Source organism: Triplophysa rosa, linkage group LG4 (genome assembly GCF_024868665.1).
Source record: "Triplophysa rosa linkage group LG4, Trosa_1v2, whole genome shotgun sequence".
In the NCBI taxonomy this organism is placed as follows: domain Eukaryota; kingdom Metazoa; phylum Chordata; class Actinopteri; order Cypriniformes; family Nemacheilidae; genus Triplophysa; species Triplophysa rosa.
Window position 1 is genome coordinate 13,035,695 of NC_079893.1, and position 16,668 is coordinate 13,052,362.

General features: G+C 37.2%; 1 protein-coding gene across 1 annotated transcript in view; it reads right to left on the reverse strand.

Annotated features, from left to right (window-relative positions):
• The window catches only part of fbxw7 (F-box and WD repeat domain containing 7), a 167,003-nt gene that overhangs the window by 81,597 nt on the left and 68,738 nt on the right, over window positions 1-16,668 (reverse strand). The window contains exon 3 of the mRNA XM_057331100.1: window positions 8,832-9,578. Within this exon, the coding sequence (XP_057187083.1) occupies window positions 8,832-9,509 (678 nt within the window). The 5' untranslated portion in view covers window positions 9,510-9,578. The remainder of the gene's footprint in view (window positions 1-8,831; window positions 9,579-16,668) is intronic.

Here is a 16,668-nt window from a genome sequence, read left to right on the forward strand (position 1 = left end):
AGCAATGCCTTTTCCAGCATAATGGAGCACCTTGCCATAAGGCAAAAGTAATAACTAAGTGGCTCGGGGACCAAAACATCAACATTTTGGGTCCATGGCAAGAAAACTCACCGGACCTTAATACCATTGAGAACTTGTGGTCAATCCTCAAGAGGCGGGTGGACAAACAAAACCTACAAATTCTGGCAAACTCCAAGCATTGATTATTCAAGAATGGGCTGCCATCAGTGAGGATGTGGCCCAGAAGTTGATTGACAGCATGCCCGGGCGAATTGCAGAGGTCTTGAAAAAGAAGGGTCAACACTGCAAATATTGAGTCTTTGCGTAAACGTAATGTAATTGTCAATAAAAGCCTTTGACACTTATGAAATGCTTGTAATTATACTTCAGTATACCATAGTAACATCTGACAAAAACATAAAAATCACTGAAAATTAATATTTGTGTCATTCTCAAAACTTTTGGCCACGAATGTACAATTTCCTTCCAACAAGTTAAGCATCTCGAACTGCAAAGTCACTGGTTCAAAGTCGAGTAATGTTTTTCTCTTGTGCAGTAAGTGTGTGAACAACTCATTTTAAGTTCTATTTTCACATATATGAACAGTATATTATGACCACATTCTTGAAAAATGCACTGGCATTATATAATGCCATAAAATTTTGAATTAAAATTGCACATTGAGAACGAAAATGGCATGTTAGAAATGTAACTAATTTTACACGCCTGAAAAGTGACTTGTAAAATCTATTTTAATCAATGTTGCTAATCAGGACCAAGGCAGAAAGTGAAAACATAAGTATGAGAGAAGAAGTTATCTCCACTATGTGGAACCACTTCTTCCATGTTCAATTATTCATTCCTGCAAAATGTAACCTTGAGATCAAGACTCAAACTTCAGGGATTGACACGAGATCAGAAAATTCAACAGAACCGCTCTGTGTTTATGTTCTTCATTCAGTTGTCTTACACTGCATGAGGGAATTCAATCATCTCTGAGCTTAAAGAAAACACTATCAGTTACAGGATGTTGCCTTTGAATACAAATTCAGCATTAATACCATTGTTACTTCTATCATGGCCTTTTCAAGAGCTCAACATTAGCATATTGCGAAATGCCCTGAATGCGTAATTCCCACCCCGAAATAAAAAAGCCTGGAACAACATTTCCTCAAGAAAAATAATTTGGTGTGATCTCATTTATAAAGGGTCAGCATTCCCTATTCAAGTTCTTAATGAAATCTTGATTAGCCAAGGGGAATAGGACACCAGCCACAGATACGTTACGCATCACTGAGTCTACGAGACACAACAGATGCAAAACCATGATATGAAAGATGTTTGGCAAAATTATGGCAATATGCGGTATACATACACGATGTCTAAAAACTGAGTGGGATGCCTAGAAAGCATTCTGGTGCACCATAGGGCCAGCGGAATTTTGAATGCACTGATGATTCCTAAAAATACAGTTTAAAGCATAAGGACATGGGGAAAGTTTTCGGAATGGAGTACAGTGCAAAAAATGACTTTCTTACTTAAAATGTCTACAAATTCTTGAATCAAGATGCATTTTCTTGATGAGCAAAATGACCTAAGAGAATAAGTCTAGTTTTTAGTCAAAAAATATTAAATTTCAGTGAATTTGTGCTTAAAAGAAGCAAAAACATCTGCCAATGGGATAAGAAAATTAATCTTGAATTAAGGTTTACCTTTTTCTTAGTCACTCAATTCAAGATTATTTTTCTTACCCCATTGGCAGATTTGTTTGCTTGTTTTAAGCACAAATTCACTGAAATTTCATATTTTTAATCTTAATTTCTTAGGTCAGTTTGCTCATCAAGAAAATGCTTCTTGATTCAAGAATGTTTAGACACTTTTACTGGAAAACAAGAAAAAAAGACTAAGTAAGAAAGTCATTTTTTGCAGTGCAGTCGTGAGTTGACCTGAATTACTGTCAGACAACTCGCATAACATTTAGAAACAGAAACAAAAACAACCCTTCCCTACTAAGGCGGCATCTAGCTACATTGAGACCGAGCTAATATGGAGTTGAACAAAAACACTTACGACCCTTTCAAAGGGCACACTCCAGGCGTCCTACACCGTTCCCTCAACTTCAGCCTCACTGTGACTCCCACGATCAGATAAACACACCGCATTCTCATTCAAAAAACACAGCGGTTAAAATACGAACGAGACACTCTTCACACAGATAAGATGTTCTCTGTAGGGGTTCACTCACCAGTACCAGCGCAACCTTCTTTATACTGCGATTTCCCATGGCCAATCTTTTCGGTCATGGAGAGAAGCGGCGAAAAGGATTTGTAGGTCGTTTTCTGTCAGCGCAATGACAGGCTTGTCAGCTCTGTGCTTCATGAGGCACAGCGACGAGGATGAGGAGGGTCGGCGCTCTTGCATTCCCTCCCCTTTTACTTCTCTACCTCAGTTCATTTGAACCATCTTTCCTCTTTGCTTTGAAACACAGCCAATATGCCTTTTGATTCAAGTTGATGATGAATAACAACGCATGAACGAAACTGTGCAGGTGTAAAAAAACTGTGCAGGCAAAAAAAACATACACACATTCCTGGAGTGTCAGGGGAATTGTATCACTGTAATTTGTCTGAATGACAACCTGAATGTTTACACATGGTAAGCCATCACTGGGGCCAATAAAATTTGGCTAGACGTGTCTTGCGTACAGATACGTGTCACTTTCTAGCATTAATTATGCAGAGTACAGAATGACGACATTGGCTGGAGAGACAGACTGTACCGTCACGTCAGTAATGGTCCTTTCAACCAAACAGACTTTAGAAATCACCTTTTTGTCTGAACTCATCAAAATCAAATGACACACACATACACTTGTGAGAGTATCTTCACACCCTCTCACATCTCCAGCAAAGTTTCAGTCATATACAGTGAACCAGTCCAGTCAAATGAAGCTCAACACTAACACTTTTCTCTAGAGGTCAGTGACAAGTTACAAAAGACAGTCTGCTGGATAATATAAAAAGCTGTTCGACACCCCAGATGATATCTGGAGGCTTTTCACTCACATTCCCTGGAGAAAAAATGTAAAAAAGTATATTTAGAGATAAGAACGTAGGTAACCAAACAACACTGGCCACCACTGACTTCCAAAGAATGGACGCAAAACCACAGAGACATTTCGTCACCTTAGAATTATAAGGTTCTATCTCACATTTTGTCAAAATTGAGTTATTCACATATTCTTATTCTGTGGCAACTTATTTACATTATGTCATGTTTGTTTTATTAAATGTGTACATTTTCGGACTTTTTTAGAAAAAAGTTCCATCTACAAAATCAAATTATAATTTGGTTCTATAAGGTTCTATCTGCGAGCCAATCAGCACTTTGAATACACACAAGAGGTCCAATCAGGATCATCCTTTTTTGTGGCCGGGCTCCTCAGTGAAACAGCGCAATGCAAAACAATGTTCAAAAGAAACCTCAAGGTTGACTGTTTTATTGATACTCTTGTCAAGGAGAGCAGCTCAAACTACAGTATTTTTTCTGTTTTGTTTTAGAATTTGTTAAGGAGTTTATTTATAGACACAACACTAGCCAACAGGGCTAGTTTTATGGAAGTAAAATAGAGACAAATGCGTTTGAAGCAAAAAGACGTGCTGAATAGCACTAACTGAAAAAAGATGCATTGTATTAACAGTGCTCGCATTTTAAGGTTCTGCAATTCAACATGGTTGCATATTTAAGCTGTGAATTTTTCAAATGGAAACATTTCACACACAGTTTCACCGTTTAAAAATTAAATAATCAAAATTCACCTTTTAAATTTCATTTAAAAAATTCAACTTGTTATAAAATACAAGCTTTAATATTCGACAAACAATTTTCAGTCCATATAACTTCGGTTTAAAAATTCGCTTCCACAAATTCAGTGGTTCAAATTTGACTTGAAATTCAAAGTTTCACATCCGGGAATCCCAGGAAAAGCAATAGAGCGCCGATTCCGCCAATGCATGATCTCTACCTGCTGCCTGACCGCTTCACCAGCAGGTGGTGCAAGTCAGTTCTGACGAAGACCAAAGCAAGAAATGCAGATACTTTTTATATATTTGCAGCACAGTCCACTCATCTGCTCGATTAAGTGAATTTATTTGACCTCATAGAGCTCTTCTTATGCATCATGAACATCAGAAATGTTAGGTTTCCTGCTCTGGCTTCAAGGAATTAAGTTATTTTTTACTTCAGCACATCGTGTTCACATAAATACTATGCATCATCAGCATTTACAGGACATGTACTGTTTGAAGCGGTCAAATAACTGAGATCTCAACTAGGAGTTTATTGACAAATGCTCTGATTTTAAGCGTACTCTCCAATGTGCTTCTGTTTAGATGACGTAGCTGCAATCTCAATAAACATTCTTTTTATTTTCTTCGCATGATCTTGTTTTAATTTAATGTTGTGGAATTGTGGAAATGTTCGTTTGTTAATACGAGACAGAAAAACTGATATTTTAGCCAAGCGAACTTCTTGAGCAGGCCAGATAAAATAGACCAGATAAAAATAGTCAGCACTTTCTTTAGAACCCGACTAGACCCGAAACGTCTTGTGCAGCCTGCAGCCAAGCAAGATACCTCACGGCGTTAGGATCTATACGAGCAAAGATAAAAACTTTTGTTGCATGCTGTGTGCGTTTCCCAATAATGTGCCACACACGAACATGCGAGCATGACTACACGCTAATTGCTTGAGTTGCTGTCTGTTCATTAAATGCTAAAATGTCAATCACTCACGGTATATTAACCTAATTATGTCTTGTAAAGTTTGGCGTAACAAATATTTGTTGTTTACCTAACCATAAAATGTAATTAATTTGTGTCTTTCGGGGCGATTGGTAAAAGCACATTCATTATAAATTACCAGAGACTTGATGCCATATCGGACACGACCTGTGCCCAAGGCATATTTTGTCAAAGTTTTAGACCCGAAGCCGCTGGGACACATGAGGACCTCTCTAACATACACCTCAATACAAGTCAGTTTGCATGACCGAGCAGTGAAAAATATATTTAATTACTGGTCAGAAAACAATACGAGTGCTCCATGGCAATATACACAACTATCTGTAGATGTTGCTGTTTGGCGCATTGTATTTCGTATACTTTTATATTAGACTATAGCCTTTCTTTTTAATTAGCTTACCCAATACTATAACATATCAAACGAAATTACGATTTGGTATAATAATTTTTAATCTATATGCTCACATAATAAGTCAACATATTGTTAAATTTATACATTTTAAATGACAGAAATACACTGAAACCACGTTGGAGAAACACGTAATGTACGTGTCTAAAATGTATGTGTACAGTTCAGTTAAATGATCAAATATACCCTCTTTAAACTTAAGCTAAACATTTAAATGAATATCCACAACATGTATGGTGGCATGGTGGAACAAAAACGTTATAAGCTTGCAAGATTTGCTAAGTGCCTTTAGCCTACTCTGTCCCTTTAGCGTCCACGGACCACGCCATCACGGCCGGTGTACCGTGCTAAAATGCTTAATGTTGCTTAATCTTCAGACCAGATGACTAAAATTAGTACAGCCTACACCTTTTTAATAACCGTAGGCTATAGAAATGCGGAAGAGCCCTAAATATGAATGCAAAAAGCACAAAATGACACGATAAGAATTTTAGCATGTCCCGCCGTATTTCTCACATAATACCAGAACTAGGTATAGGTGTCTTTATTGTTGCAGTATTTCAGTTTGTTTTTTATTCATTCGTTCATACAATAGGCTATAATTGGCTTTATTTTGTTTGCGTTCTGAGATTTCAGATGAAAAGTATAGGCATAATTATTTCCATTGATATTTCTCTTTTAAGTGGTGTAGTTATTCGTTTGTTTAAGTTACATTTATATCCTACATTTACTAAATATTTTACAATTACGTTTTTAAGAAAAGACTGTTATTTATATTGTAGATTATTTTACGTTCTGATGAAAAATTGCTCATGGCTTGTTCTTACATCTGTTTGCACTACTATTTCAGTTAGCCTACTACTATTGTCTGTTTAAAATGTATAATTATTGCTATTTTCCTATTTAGTTTTAAACCGAAATAAAATGTTTTATTTGAATTTAAATGTTAAGTTTATTGTGATGGTGTTATGTAACTAATGTAATGCTTTAAAATCTTGTTGTCTTGTTTTCTGGCACATTTATTCAGATACCATTGCATGTGTCATTCAAATAGCTTCATGCAATTAGCTTATTTTATTTAAAAAACTCAGTCAAACTCAATCAAACACAGTATGATTCAGTAATTCACTGTAACATATACAATTTTTCTCATCCTCGAAACTCAAACCATTATTTGTTTGCATTTGGCGAGCTACAGAAATGATCTTTTGCGTGATTTTTCGCATGTGTTTTGCGTGCACTTTTTATGTACATACCGACTTAACCCACACCATCTTAACCAAGGGGGTAATCATATGCACGTAAAAAGTAATGAATGCGTATAAATAGCAAGCCAAATACAAACATAAACTCTTACTATAGATAGGCAGTACTAGTAGATCGGGTAGGATATTTAAATAATTAAATTAATATTATAAATGTATGACTAGTCCACTGATTCCAGGCCACCTGGAATTGTCCCCGTGCTCCATGTCAGTTCCAGGGCTGATAGTGGTGAGCTAAGCTGCCAGTACAAGAAACAATAACTTTTTTCTTCATGATGCATAAGAAGAGATCTATGAGATCAAATAAATTCACTTAATCGAGCAGATGAGTGGACTGTGCTGCAAACATATAAAAAGTATCTGCATTTCTTGCTTTGGTCTTCGTCAGAACCGACTTGCACCGCCTGCTGGTGAAGCGGTCAGGCAGCAGGTAGAGATCATGCATTGGCGGAATCGGCGCTCTATTGCTTCTCCTGGGATTCCCGGATGTGAAACTTTGAATTTCAAGTCGAATTTGAACCACTAAATTTGTGGAAGCGAATTTTTAAACCGAAATTATATGGACTGAAACTTGTCTGTCGAATATTAAAGCTTGTATTTTATAACAAGTTGAATTTTTTTAAATGAAATTTAAAAGGTGAATTTTGATTATTTAATTTTTAAATGGTGAAACTGTGTGTGAAATGTTTCCATTTGAAAAATTCACAGCTTAAATATGCAACCATGTTGAATTGCAGAACCTTAAAATGCGAGCACTGTTAATACAATGCATCTTTTTTCAGTTAGTGCTATTCAGCACGTCTTTTTGCTTCAAACACATTTGTCTCTATTTTACTTCCATATAGTTTCCTAATTCCTGTATTTACATACACCCCCATAATGCGATTAATGCCTTAAATTTGACAATATTAAGCTCTAAAGGTCAAATAGTCAACAATGTCAACAGTTACAACAATAAACATAATCATGTTTTCAGATGATTTCAGCCATAATCATCTCTAGAAAGTAATTTTACCTGTCCTACTTTCTGTGGAATAAAGTCTAGGTCAGATTACAGTAGCTGCTTTCTGTCTAAACCCACGGAAACTTGATGGTTCCTGAAATAATGTGTTAAATTACCCATCATATACAGTACCTACCTAAAATTAACATCTGCAATTTAGATAAAACATTTAGTACTGCCTCTTATGCTTAACTTTAACAAAAAGTTATATCTGTCCTAAAATATGAAATAAAAGTATGTAAATGTAACTTTTTTTATACATGTCAACACATTATTACAACACTAATTTTATGTTTTAACAAAAATGATATGTAAATAGTTTGTGTTACTTGAAAGTGTATTGCTGTAATTAATGTTTTACGGAAAGAACCTTCTGATTCTGAAAAATCATTTTCTGTTTAGAATTATAAGGTTCTATCTGCATTTGACCTGTTCCAAAAACCCCATTTACAAATTTCAGAAAATGTTGATATTGTACATTTAGAGTACATGAACTTTTACTCAAGTAATTTTTAAAATAGTGACTTTTACTTGAGTAACAATTTCTCTAGTTACTTGTACTTTTACTTGAGTAAAGATTTTGGCTACTCTACCCACCTCTGCCTATAAATTAGTAAACGTTATTGTAGAAAGTGTGGCAGGGCTCCAGACTGCGACAAAATGGTTGCATTTTGCGACCAGTTTTCGAGACAGCGCGAGCATTTTTTACAAGTACTTGTGCATGTGCGACCTGCACATTTGGAATTTCTTCTAGTTGTTATTTCATGTGGAAAGACTAGTAGAACATGACTAGTAGAACGTGAACGTGACGCACCAGTGCGCGGGTCATTCACGTATCACTGATAGTCAACAGCGCACCAGTGCGGGTCACTCACGTGTCTCTGATGTTTCCCGCTACTAGTGGAATAAATTAAAAAATGTCAATGATTAAAAAATCCACCCAACGTGAACATCACTTTATAATCTGTTAATGTATAGTTGCTCATTCACTTTAAAAAGCTTAAATTTGATGCATCAGGTCATTAAAGGTGAGATCAGATTTTAAGATTAGGCAAGGACTGTTTTTTTTGTACAGGAACGTTGTTCAAACTAAGACCAACAAAGATAATGTTTCAGGAAAACATGTTACTTGACCATAACAAAGAGGTCTTGTCAAAACCCAAGCAAGTCAGTTGAATGTTGTAAAATGCCCAGTAGAGGGAGACAAACACCATAATACAAGAGCATAAAACTGGGATCATTGGATACTTGCCATGCTACTTCATAAACACTTTCTAAGAAGAATCACTGCATTACAGCTTAAAATCCTAAAATTACATTTGTACTAGTCAGAAAATGTTGAATTTGCTTACCTTATTCTCAAAAGAGTGTGAGCTTTGGTGCTGTCGTCCAGAAGACTTGTCTGTATTATCATTATGGTCCGAAATACTGGTCCTGAGGGAGTGGAGGCCTTCTTCACAGTCTTCCTCCTCCTCTTCAGCCTCCTCCTCCTGCTCTTCCCTCCCACTATCATCTGAATGTTCAAACTCATCACTGTCTTGGTCCATTTCCTCCTCCTCCCCCTCCTCCTCATCCTCCGGCCGGTCGTCATCCTCCTCAGAACGCAGTCCGGCCCCGCCTTGTCCCTCCCTCCCACTGTTATTGTTCTCTTCCTCCTCGTTCTCCTCCTCTCCGTGACGTCGTCTGCGCAGTCTTCTCTGCTCCTGCTCCCACATCCACCGTGCTCCCTTCTCTTCTCCGTTCACCTCGCTCCTGCGCCCCTCCTCCACCGCCTCGCCTCCGGACGGCCATGGCTCCTGCACTTCCCTGAGACGCTCTCTTCCGCCCTCCTCCTCTTCCTCGGCCGGCTCCCGTCTCTGTTCCTGCGCCTCCTGCTCCGACTCCTCCTGCACCTGGTTCATGTGCTCCGCCTGGGGCTGGGCTGTGCGGCCGCCGGAGGTGCCGTTACCTGCCCCTGCTGCCCCGGGCCTCTGCCTCTGCTGCTGGGCCGCCCTGCTGCCGCTGCCCCCAGACAGCAGATCCTGGTTCATTTCCAAAAGCCAGCTTGCTACCTCCTGCACCTTTGCTAGGCTGTCTGAGGAGGACAAGGATTTGGCATTCTAAAGAGATGAAAAGAGAGACAAGAAATACGTGAGAAAAGAGGTATGGATGAATTGTTTAGGCCAATAAAAGGCATGTATTTGGAACTGAGTATACTGATTTTGTTTTTAATGTATTAAAAAGGAGTATGTCATTATTCTTTATTCAGGCGAATGAAATAAAACATTAGACATTTGCATCTACTCTAGGAACGATGCAATACGAGCAGCACTGAAACAATGGGCAGCTCTCCTGCTTAGCAGTGTATAATCTACAATAGGTTTAGCCTCAAAACTGTGGCAACAGTATCAAACGCATGCAAGAAAACAGTCATTCAAACACAAACCAGACCAAACCAATGTTTTACTGTGTTCCACTTCAAATCTACAAAATTGTGAATTAGATTTACTCTAGTTAGCATCAACGGTAAAGTCCTGGCTTTATAGATCACAAGAACACAAAATAGTTACATTTTAATTTTCATGTGCCCATTTATGAGGAATATGGATTGTTATGTATGTGACTGACAATTCTGTTATGGATGTGACAATTCACTTAACTGGACTATTGGAAAGTATGCACTGGACGGACAATAGGACAGATGAACGTAATATCTGGTTTACGCCATTTAAAATGTATTCAAGCATGTATTTCAAGAATTCAATATAAATCTCAGAAACCCTAATAAGATATTGCCACAAATGAGCAATTACAATGACGACAACCACAAAAGGCCTGCAGGGGGCATCACTGCCAAAGAAGTCCATCTCACATTCAAGAATGTTTTAAGCTTTCCATTTTAAGCATGTTTTATAATATTACGTTACATCTGTCATCCTTTGCCTAGAATATGTATCCACCACACAAATTCATGAGGTCTCACATTCACATGAGTTATGCTTTTTGAACAGTATTCCCGTTCCTATTTATACTGGGCTCTTGTGGCCTGCTTTCCCTTCATTACTCAGTCAATATCACCCTTTCAAAAATATTTGTAATAAATCAAATTTTAGTTATGTAACATAAGAAACAAACTTGTTTTATTTTAATTTGGTCTACAAAACTCATTTAGGCATATTCCCTCTGATCAAACGGTAAAATCAAGAGGAACGTTTCACTCAAGTAATCCTAAACTTTTGAACTGTACCGTCTAAATATCTTAGTGTAAATGTCTTAAAAGACAAGACAAAACTGTACAACGGGTTAAGTCCTGTGTTAACTTTCACAAATGTAAGAGTCAACTGTACAAGTGAAAGCAGGGACAAGCTGTGTAATCCCATCAGGAGCGTGAGAACACTTGAGTCTGATAGAAAGCAGATTAAGATAATGAGTTTATACACATGGACAGAGACCGTAAACAAAACTAAACTGACTGCATGACTGTGACTGTCATGTTACACTACTAGGCCTCACTGTCATCAACACGGCATCTATGAACTAAAAACATGAATTGAAAAAACACATTGTTTAATCTCGTAACACTTTCCAGCATCCCTGGTCTTATCCACGGTTTATCAGTGCGTACTATTATTCTAAAGACAATGTCTGTAATCACTGCACCTCTGAAATGACTGATGTAACCACGACCTCACAGCCAGGGAAAATATTAAGGCATAATATTAATGCCCACTATCCACAATCCAATGACATTCTAATGGACATGAAGCATCAACTGGAAGTAAGTCGCCATTAAATGAAATGTTCTGTAAATATTGTGTGAATACAGTATATGAGCACCCCTAATTATGCATCCACCCATGCTGTCTGTGAAAAAAAAGTGAAGGGAACCTGTGCTTTTTATTTCACCAAAATAACAAAACTCAGAATGGGCTAAGAATATAAATCTACACGATCACATCACGAAGGATCACAATATTATCATATCACAACATGGACATCGATATACCAGATTTGTGCTGATTCCCACCCCTCGCAAGCATCCATCTCTGGTTTGCTCTTCTCAGGGCTGGATTAGGGTATAATCACAGCAGATATACGAAGGCAGAGCTCTCAGTGCAATTCAAAACAGTTTAAAGCAAATGATTAGATACGTTTTTTGATTACTGAAGCCTTTCCGAGATAACAGGATCTGTGTTCAATCGTTGGAAAGAAATTGTGGGGATGCTCTTTAAGCAGATGTTTCCATTTCCCTTCCTGTTTTGATGATGTGCACAAAGAGCAATGCAACAAAGTTTGCTCTCTGACGAAAAAATCAAGTGCCAAAGTAATAGCTTTTTAGCTATTTTATGAAGTGTTAAATGCATGCCAGTGGAGACACAAATGTAGGAGGACAGTGTCCACCCTGTGGCCTGATGAGGTGGGCTGTTCTACTGGACTGTGTTAGTATTCACATCCTGCATGCTGGTCTATCTGGCAACTGCGTTAGTCTTGGAACAAAATTAATGCCATTAGACTGTGCACAAGCAAATCAGTAAGTGAGAGTACTGCAATCTAACCTGCAACATACACAGACATGATTACATTAAGCCTCATTTGCATCAAAGGCGAGAGTCTGTGTTAAAGCAGAGGTAAGTAAAGCCTGTTTTAACATTCCAGTACCTCAGAGATGATGTATTTTTGTAGGCTAAAGCCCATTGCACATTGAGTCCGAAATTTGCGTCCGAAATTTCCGCACGTTAAAAAATAAATACGACCTCACGTTGTGTCAATCACATTTACACACTGCCTCCGATATTTTCGTCCGTCATAAAAGAATTCGGACCGGGTTCGATTTTCTGCGTTTTTGCATCCGTATCAAGCATATGCGCGCACCCGCGCGACCTGTTCGTCAGACACCGCAACATGCGCGTTACCTGTCAGACACAGAGACGTGGGTTTGCAGGAATATACATTTGAAGAACAGAAGGAAGAAAACTTGTTGATGGGCGTGTGGTTCACTGTTTACTGTTTGTTTACAAGTAAGAGCTTTTCACAATACACACGTGACACAACACGAGAAAACATGAGCTTTGTTCAAAAATGTGTATTTAATTTAGAGAGCACTGCAGATTAGGGCTGCAGCTATCGATTCTTTTACTAATCGAGTATTCTACAGATTTTTCCATCGATTAATCGGGTATTCGGATAATAAGTACTTTTTCTTTATTAAAAAGCAATACTAAATATACAAGAGAAAATAAGACAGGTCTCTTAAAATGAGTAAAACAACTAATTTGTTTCCTTTTTAGAACAATTAGTTTTTATTGCTGAAATAGCATACATTAATATCTGTGAAAACTAAACCCATTTAGTACATTCCATTGCCATATTAAATTCAAAATGCAATATAATACAAATATATAAATAAGAAACATGAATAAAAATGGAAATAATAATTTCAAACAATAGCCTATGACTTTTATTTTGGCAGGTTGTCAGAAGACGCTTATTTTTTAGTATGTCTGTTTCTTCACTCAAACAATAACATGTTTGTGAAATAAACTCTCAGCGCAACTCTGGAGGTGAAGTTCATGTCCTCATTCAGCGCAGACGCAGACAAACTCATGAGCATCACGCGTGTAGCACGTTAAACTGTGCAGTTCATTCACTCAGACACGCAGACCAGACAGATGACATGTGTAAATAACAGGATTCGGTGTCCACTAGTCCGCATCTAGTTTGATGGACTCAATGCAGCCGGAAAACAAGTTTCACTCGTAAAATAGACTAAAACTAAGTAAAATATCAGTTCACCATTTCAATAAGATATTAGGGCTGTGACGGTGGCAGTTTTTTACCACCGCGGTGGTAATAGACAAATCGACCGCGGTGGTGCGGTGGTTCAGAAATATATATTATTTATATAAATAATATTTATATTATTATATTTGCGTGTAGCAACCACATGACGAGTGGAAGAGAAATATAGACCTTATTTAAATACTTGAAATTGTTAAATAATTGAAATATGATATCTGAAATAAATGAGGATGAAACATCCGTCAATGTTTAACGTGCAAATCCATCAGTGAAACGGCCACACTACAGCATATAAAACATTGAAATAAACATCAGTAAATAATGAAAACTTAAATGATATAAGAAAGCTAAATACTAAATAAAAAAGCTCTTGTTGCAGTAACTTCAGTCAGTGGCGTATTAACCCTTACAGTCCTTAACAATTCCATTTGAAACAAACTGTTTAAACCTACATTGGCTTTCCTATTCAGATTGCCATAAAAACTTTACTTTTTCCGACTCGTTGATGTGAAACTTACTTGTTGACATTGTCCAGATTAAAATGTGTACAGCTGCACTAAATGCGCGTTCAGAAGATGTGCACAGGAGCGCAAATGAAGAGATGTCTCTCCGCAACCGCGGCAAAACCTGCGCGCGCTCCGACACTAAGCAAGCGGGTCATAGCCAGTTTTGATTTTACGTATCTGTTCATTTCCCAACAAGATCCATTGCATAACCCGCAGAATAACCTGGGTTTTGCCGTGCAGGCCTGCGCTCGAACGCACCAACGGAAACGTATGCCAATAATTTCTGTTAATTTAAAATCTTTTAAATAAAACCATCCACAACTGAAAGGCTACAACTAGCAATCGTTATCGCAACTCTCATATTTATTACACCTATATTTGTCAGAGTGACGTGCACTACCGCGTCATGCACTTTACCTGTTACGGCAACCATCACAGCCCTATAAGCTATCAGTTATTTATCAGCATGAGAAATAAGTGTGAGCGTGTGAACAGACTAAAATGCGTGTGTCTCACGGTGAATGCATGAGACTTGAGAGCCCTGTAACATGAATAGAGTTTAACGGGCTGTGCTTCAGTAATAACGGTCCGTGGGGAAACGCAGTGCTCCTTGTGTACTGTAGTTAAATGGATTAAACGAGGCTTCGAGGCAATAAAAATTGCCTCGATGATTTTTTGTATTCGAATAACTCGAGTTACTCGAGGAATCGTTTCAGCCCTACTGCAGATGTTCTAGATCATCTTAGGAAATGCTCTGAGTTTATTTAATGCTTTAGTTTGACATGGTCTATTCTAAATAAGTTGTGTAAACTAGGGCTGTCACGATTATGTAATTTGATTGACAATTAATTGTCTAATACATCATTGCGATTATGGCGATTAATTGTCTGTTTTAGGGCTTTGGCGATTATGACGATTAATTGTCTGTTTTTGAGCTTTGACATTTAATTCTCATACATTTTTGATTCAGCGATTGAAACGACCATATTGTTCTGAATACAAGACTATGTTTTTTTCATGGAAATACATTGGAAAAAATTGGGTCATCATATATTTAAGGTTTAGGGTTTTACCTGTCAATAATACAAACACCAAATACTTGTAAATGAAGTAAATTGATCAGGTGTGAATTGAAGCCACCATTAAAATGCTATCCGTCATAGAAAAGCTTCTAGTCTGTTTTTTTCTCACTTGCAAGACTACAGTAAAATTTTACTTGTGTGTTAATGAAATTTTGGTAGACTGGTTTTCACACTGAGATTTGCTTAAATAATATTAAATTGTACTGCAGGTAATTTATATGGTATATGTTTTAGTCTTTTTTTAAGTGATTGTGTTGTGGTGGTACATTTGACAAGTATTACCATGCTTTAGTAACAATATATACACTAAAATATGTAATATGCAGATACACTACAGCTCCCCCTAGTAGTGTTGTCAAAAGTACCGGTACTTCGGGTCCAAGTCGGTACCTAAAAATAAAAAAGTTGTCGGTACCTAATTTTCACAAGACCCAGTAGTACCGACGTACCGGGTCAACCGGGTACTGATGCTCTGTCTGACAGGTTGTCAGTCGGAAACTTTTTATAGACGCAATAAGACGTGATGAGCGGATAAGCGCGGCTCCGATCCACAAGAGATGCGCACAGAAATACTTCAGATTAAAGTCATATCACGAAGAAAACGAACAGAGTTTTGTGGTGAAACGAGGAAGCATCCGGATTTAAGTTAACAAGTTCAAGCGGTAAGTTTCAAATTATGTTCGTGTTTGCATTATGAATGTTGTAGCATATGTTAAGTTAAAGGTTACGTTAAAATAAACATCCCTGTTTGCGTGTTAATTTGTTAGCGCCAATGCTAATCCAGTCAAGTGTCCTTATTAACCATTTAATGCTTTTATAACTGTAATGGAGTAAAATTAATGGGAGGACAGGGTGGGGTTTACAGTACCTACTATTTTATTTAGGCCTATCTGCAATCTATGTGCTAGAAAACTATCATACTAACTGCATGACTAGCAATGTGTATGTCTTGGATAGATAACTCTATTAGGTTTAAAAAACCACATTTAAACTAAAGAAAAATATATCTGTTGCATTTATTATTTTAATATACAGTTTCCTTAATGCAAGTAATCTTGTGTAAATGCAGTATAAAAACTGAAGTTTGTTTTAATATTGCATATGCATGTTTGTTCAGTCAGTTGACTTACTAAAGTTTATTCTATTTGTCTTATACAGCAGCAGACTGAGGAGGATGTTCATCAGCATGAAAGACCCCAGAGAGCACACAACAGTTTCAGCAACAATTAACTTATACTTCATGTATACAAAATGGCATTGCTTTCTATACATTTATATTAACAATGAGCTTTATTAATAAAATTGTGTTTCAATTAGCATGTACTTGTGTTTTGCTTTGGTACCGAAATTGGTACAGAGAACCGTGGAATTATACTGGTATTGGTACCGACTACTGAAATTTTGGTACCGTGACAACACTACCCCCTAGTGTCTTCTATAGAGATGTGCGATAATTGCGATGATCCGAAATCATCGCGATGAGGTCAAACAATCGCGATGAGACGATTATTTAATAATCGTGACAGCCCTAGTGTAAACTACATTGACATCAGGACTAGATGAAATTTACAGAAATGCTCGTCTCTTCTGTGTTTGTCTATTCTTTAGTCTCTCTAGTAATCTCTCTAGTATATTGCAAAGATATCTGCTTATGATAATTAAAAATATTGATTAAAATTTAATATTAAAATATTGGCGTTAATATTAATTTATGTAGTAGGCCTATATAATCAGATACAAAGTAACTAAGTAACTAGCTACTTGAGTAGTTTTTTCATTGCATACTATTTTACTTTTACTCAAGTAGTTTTTAAAATAGTGAC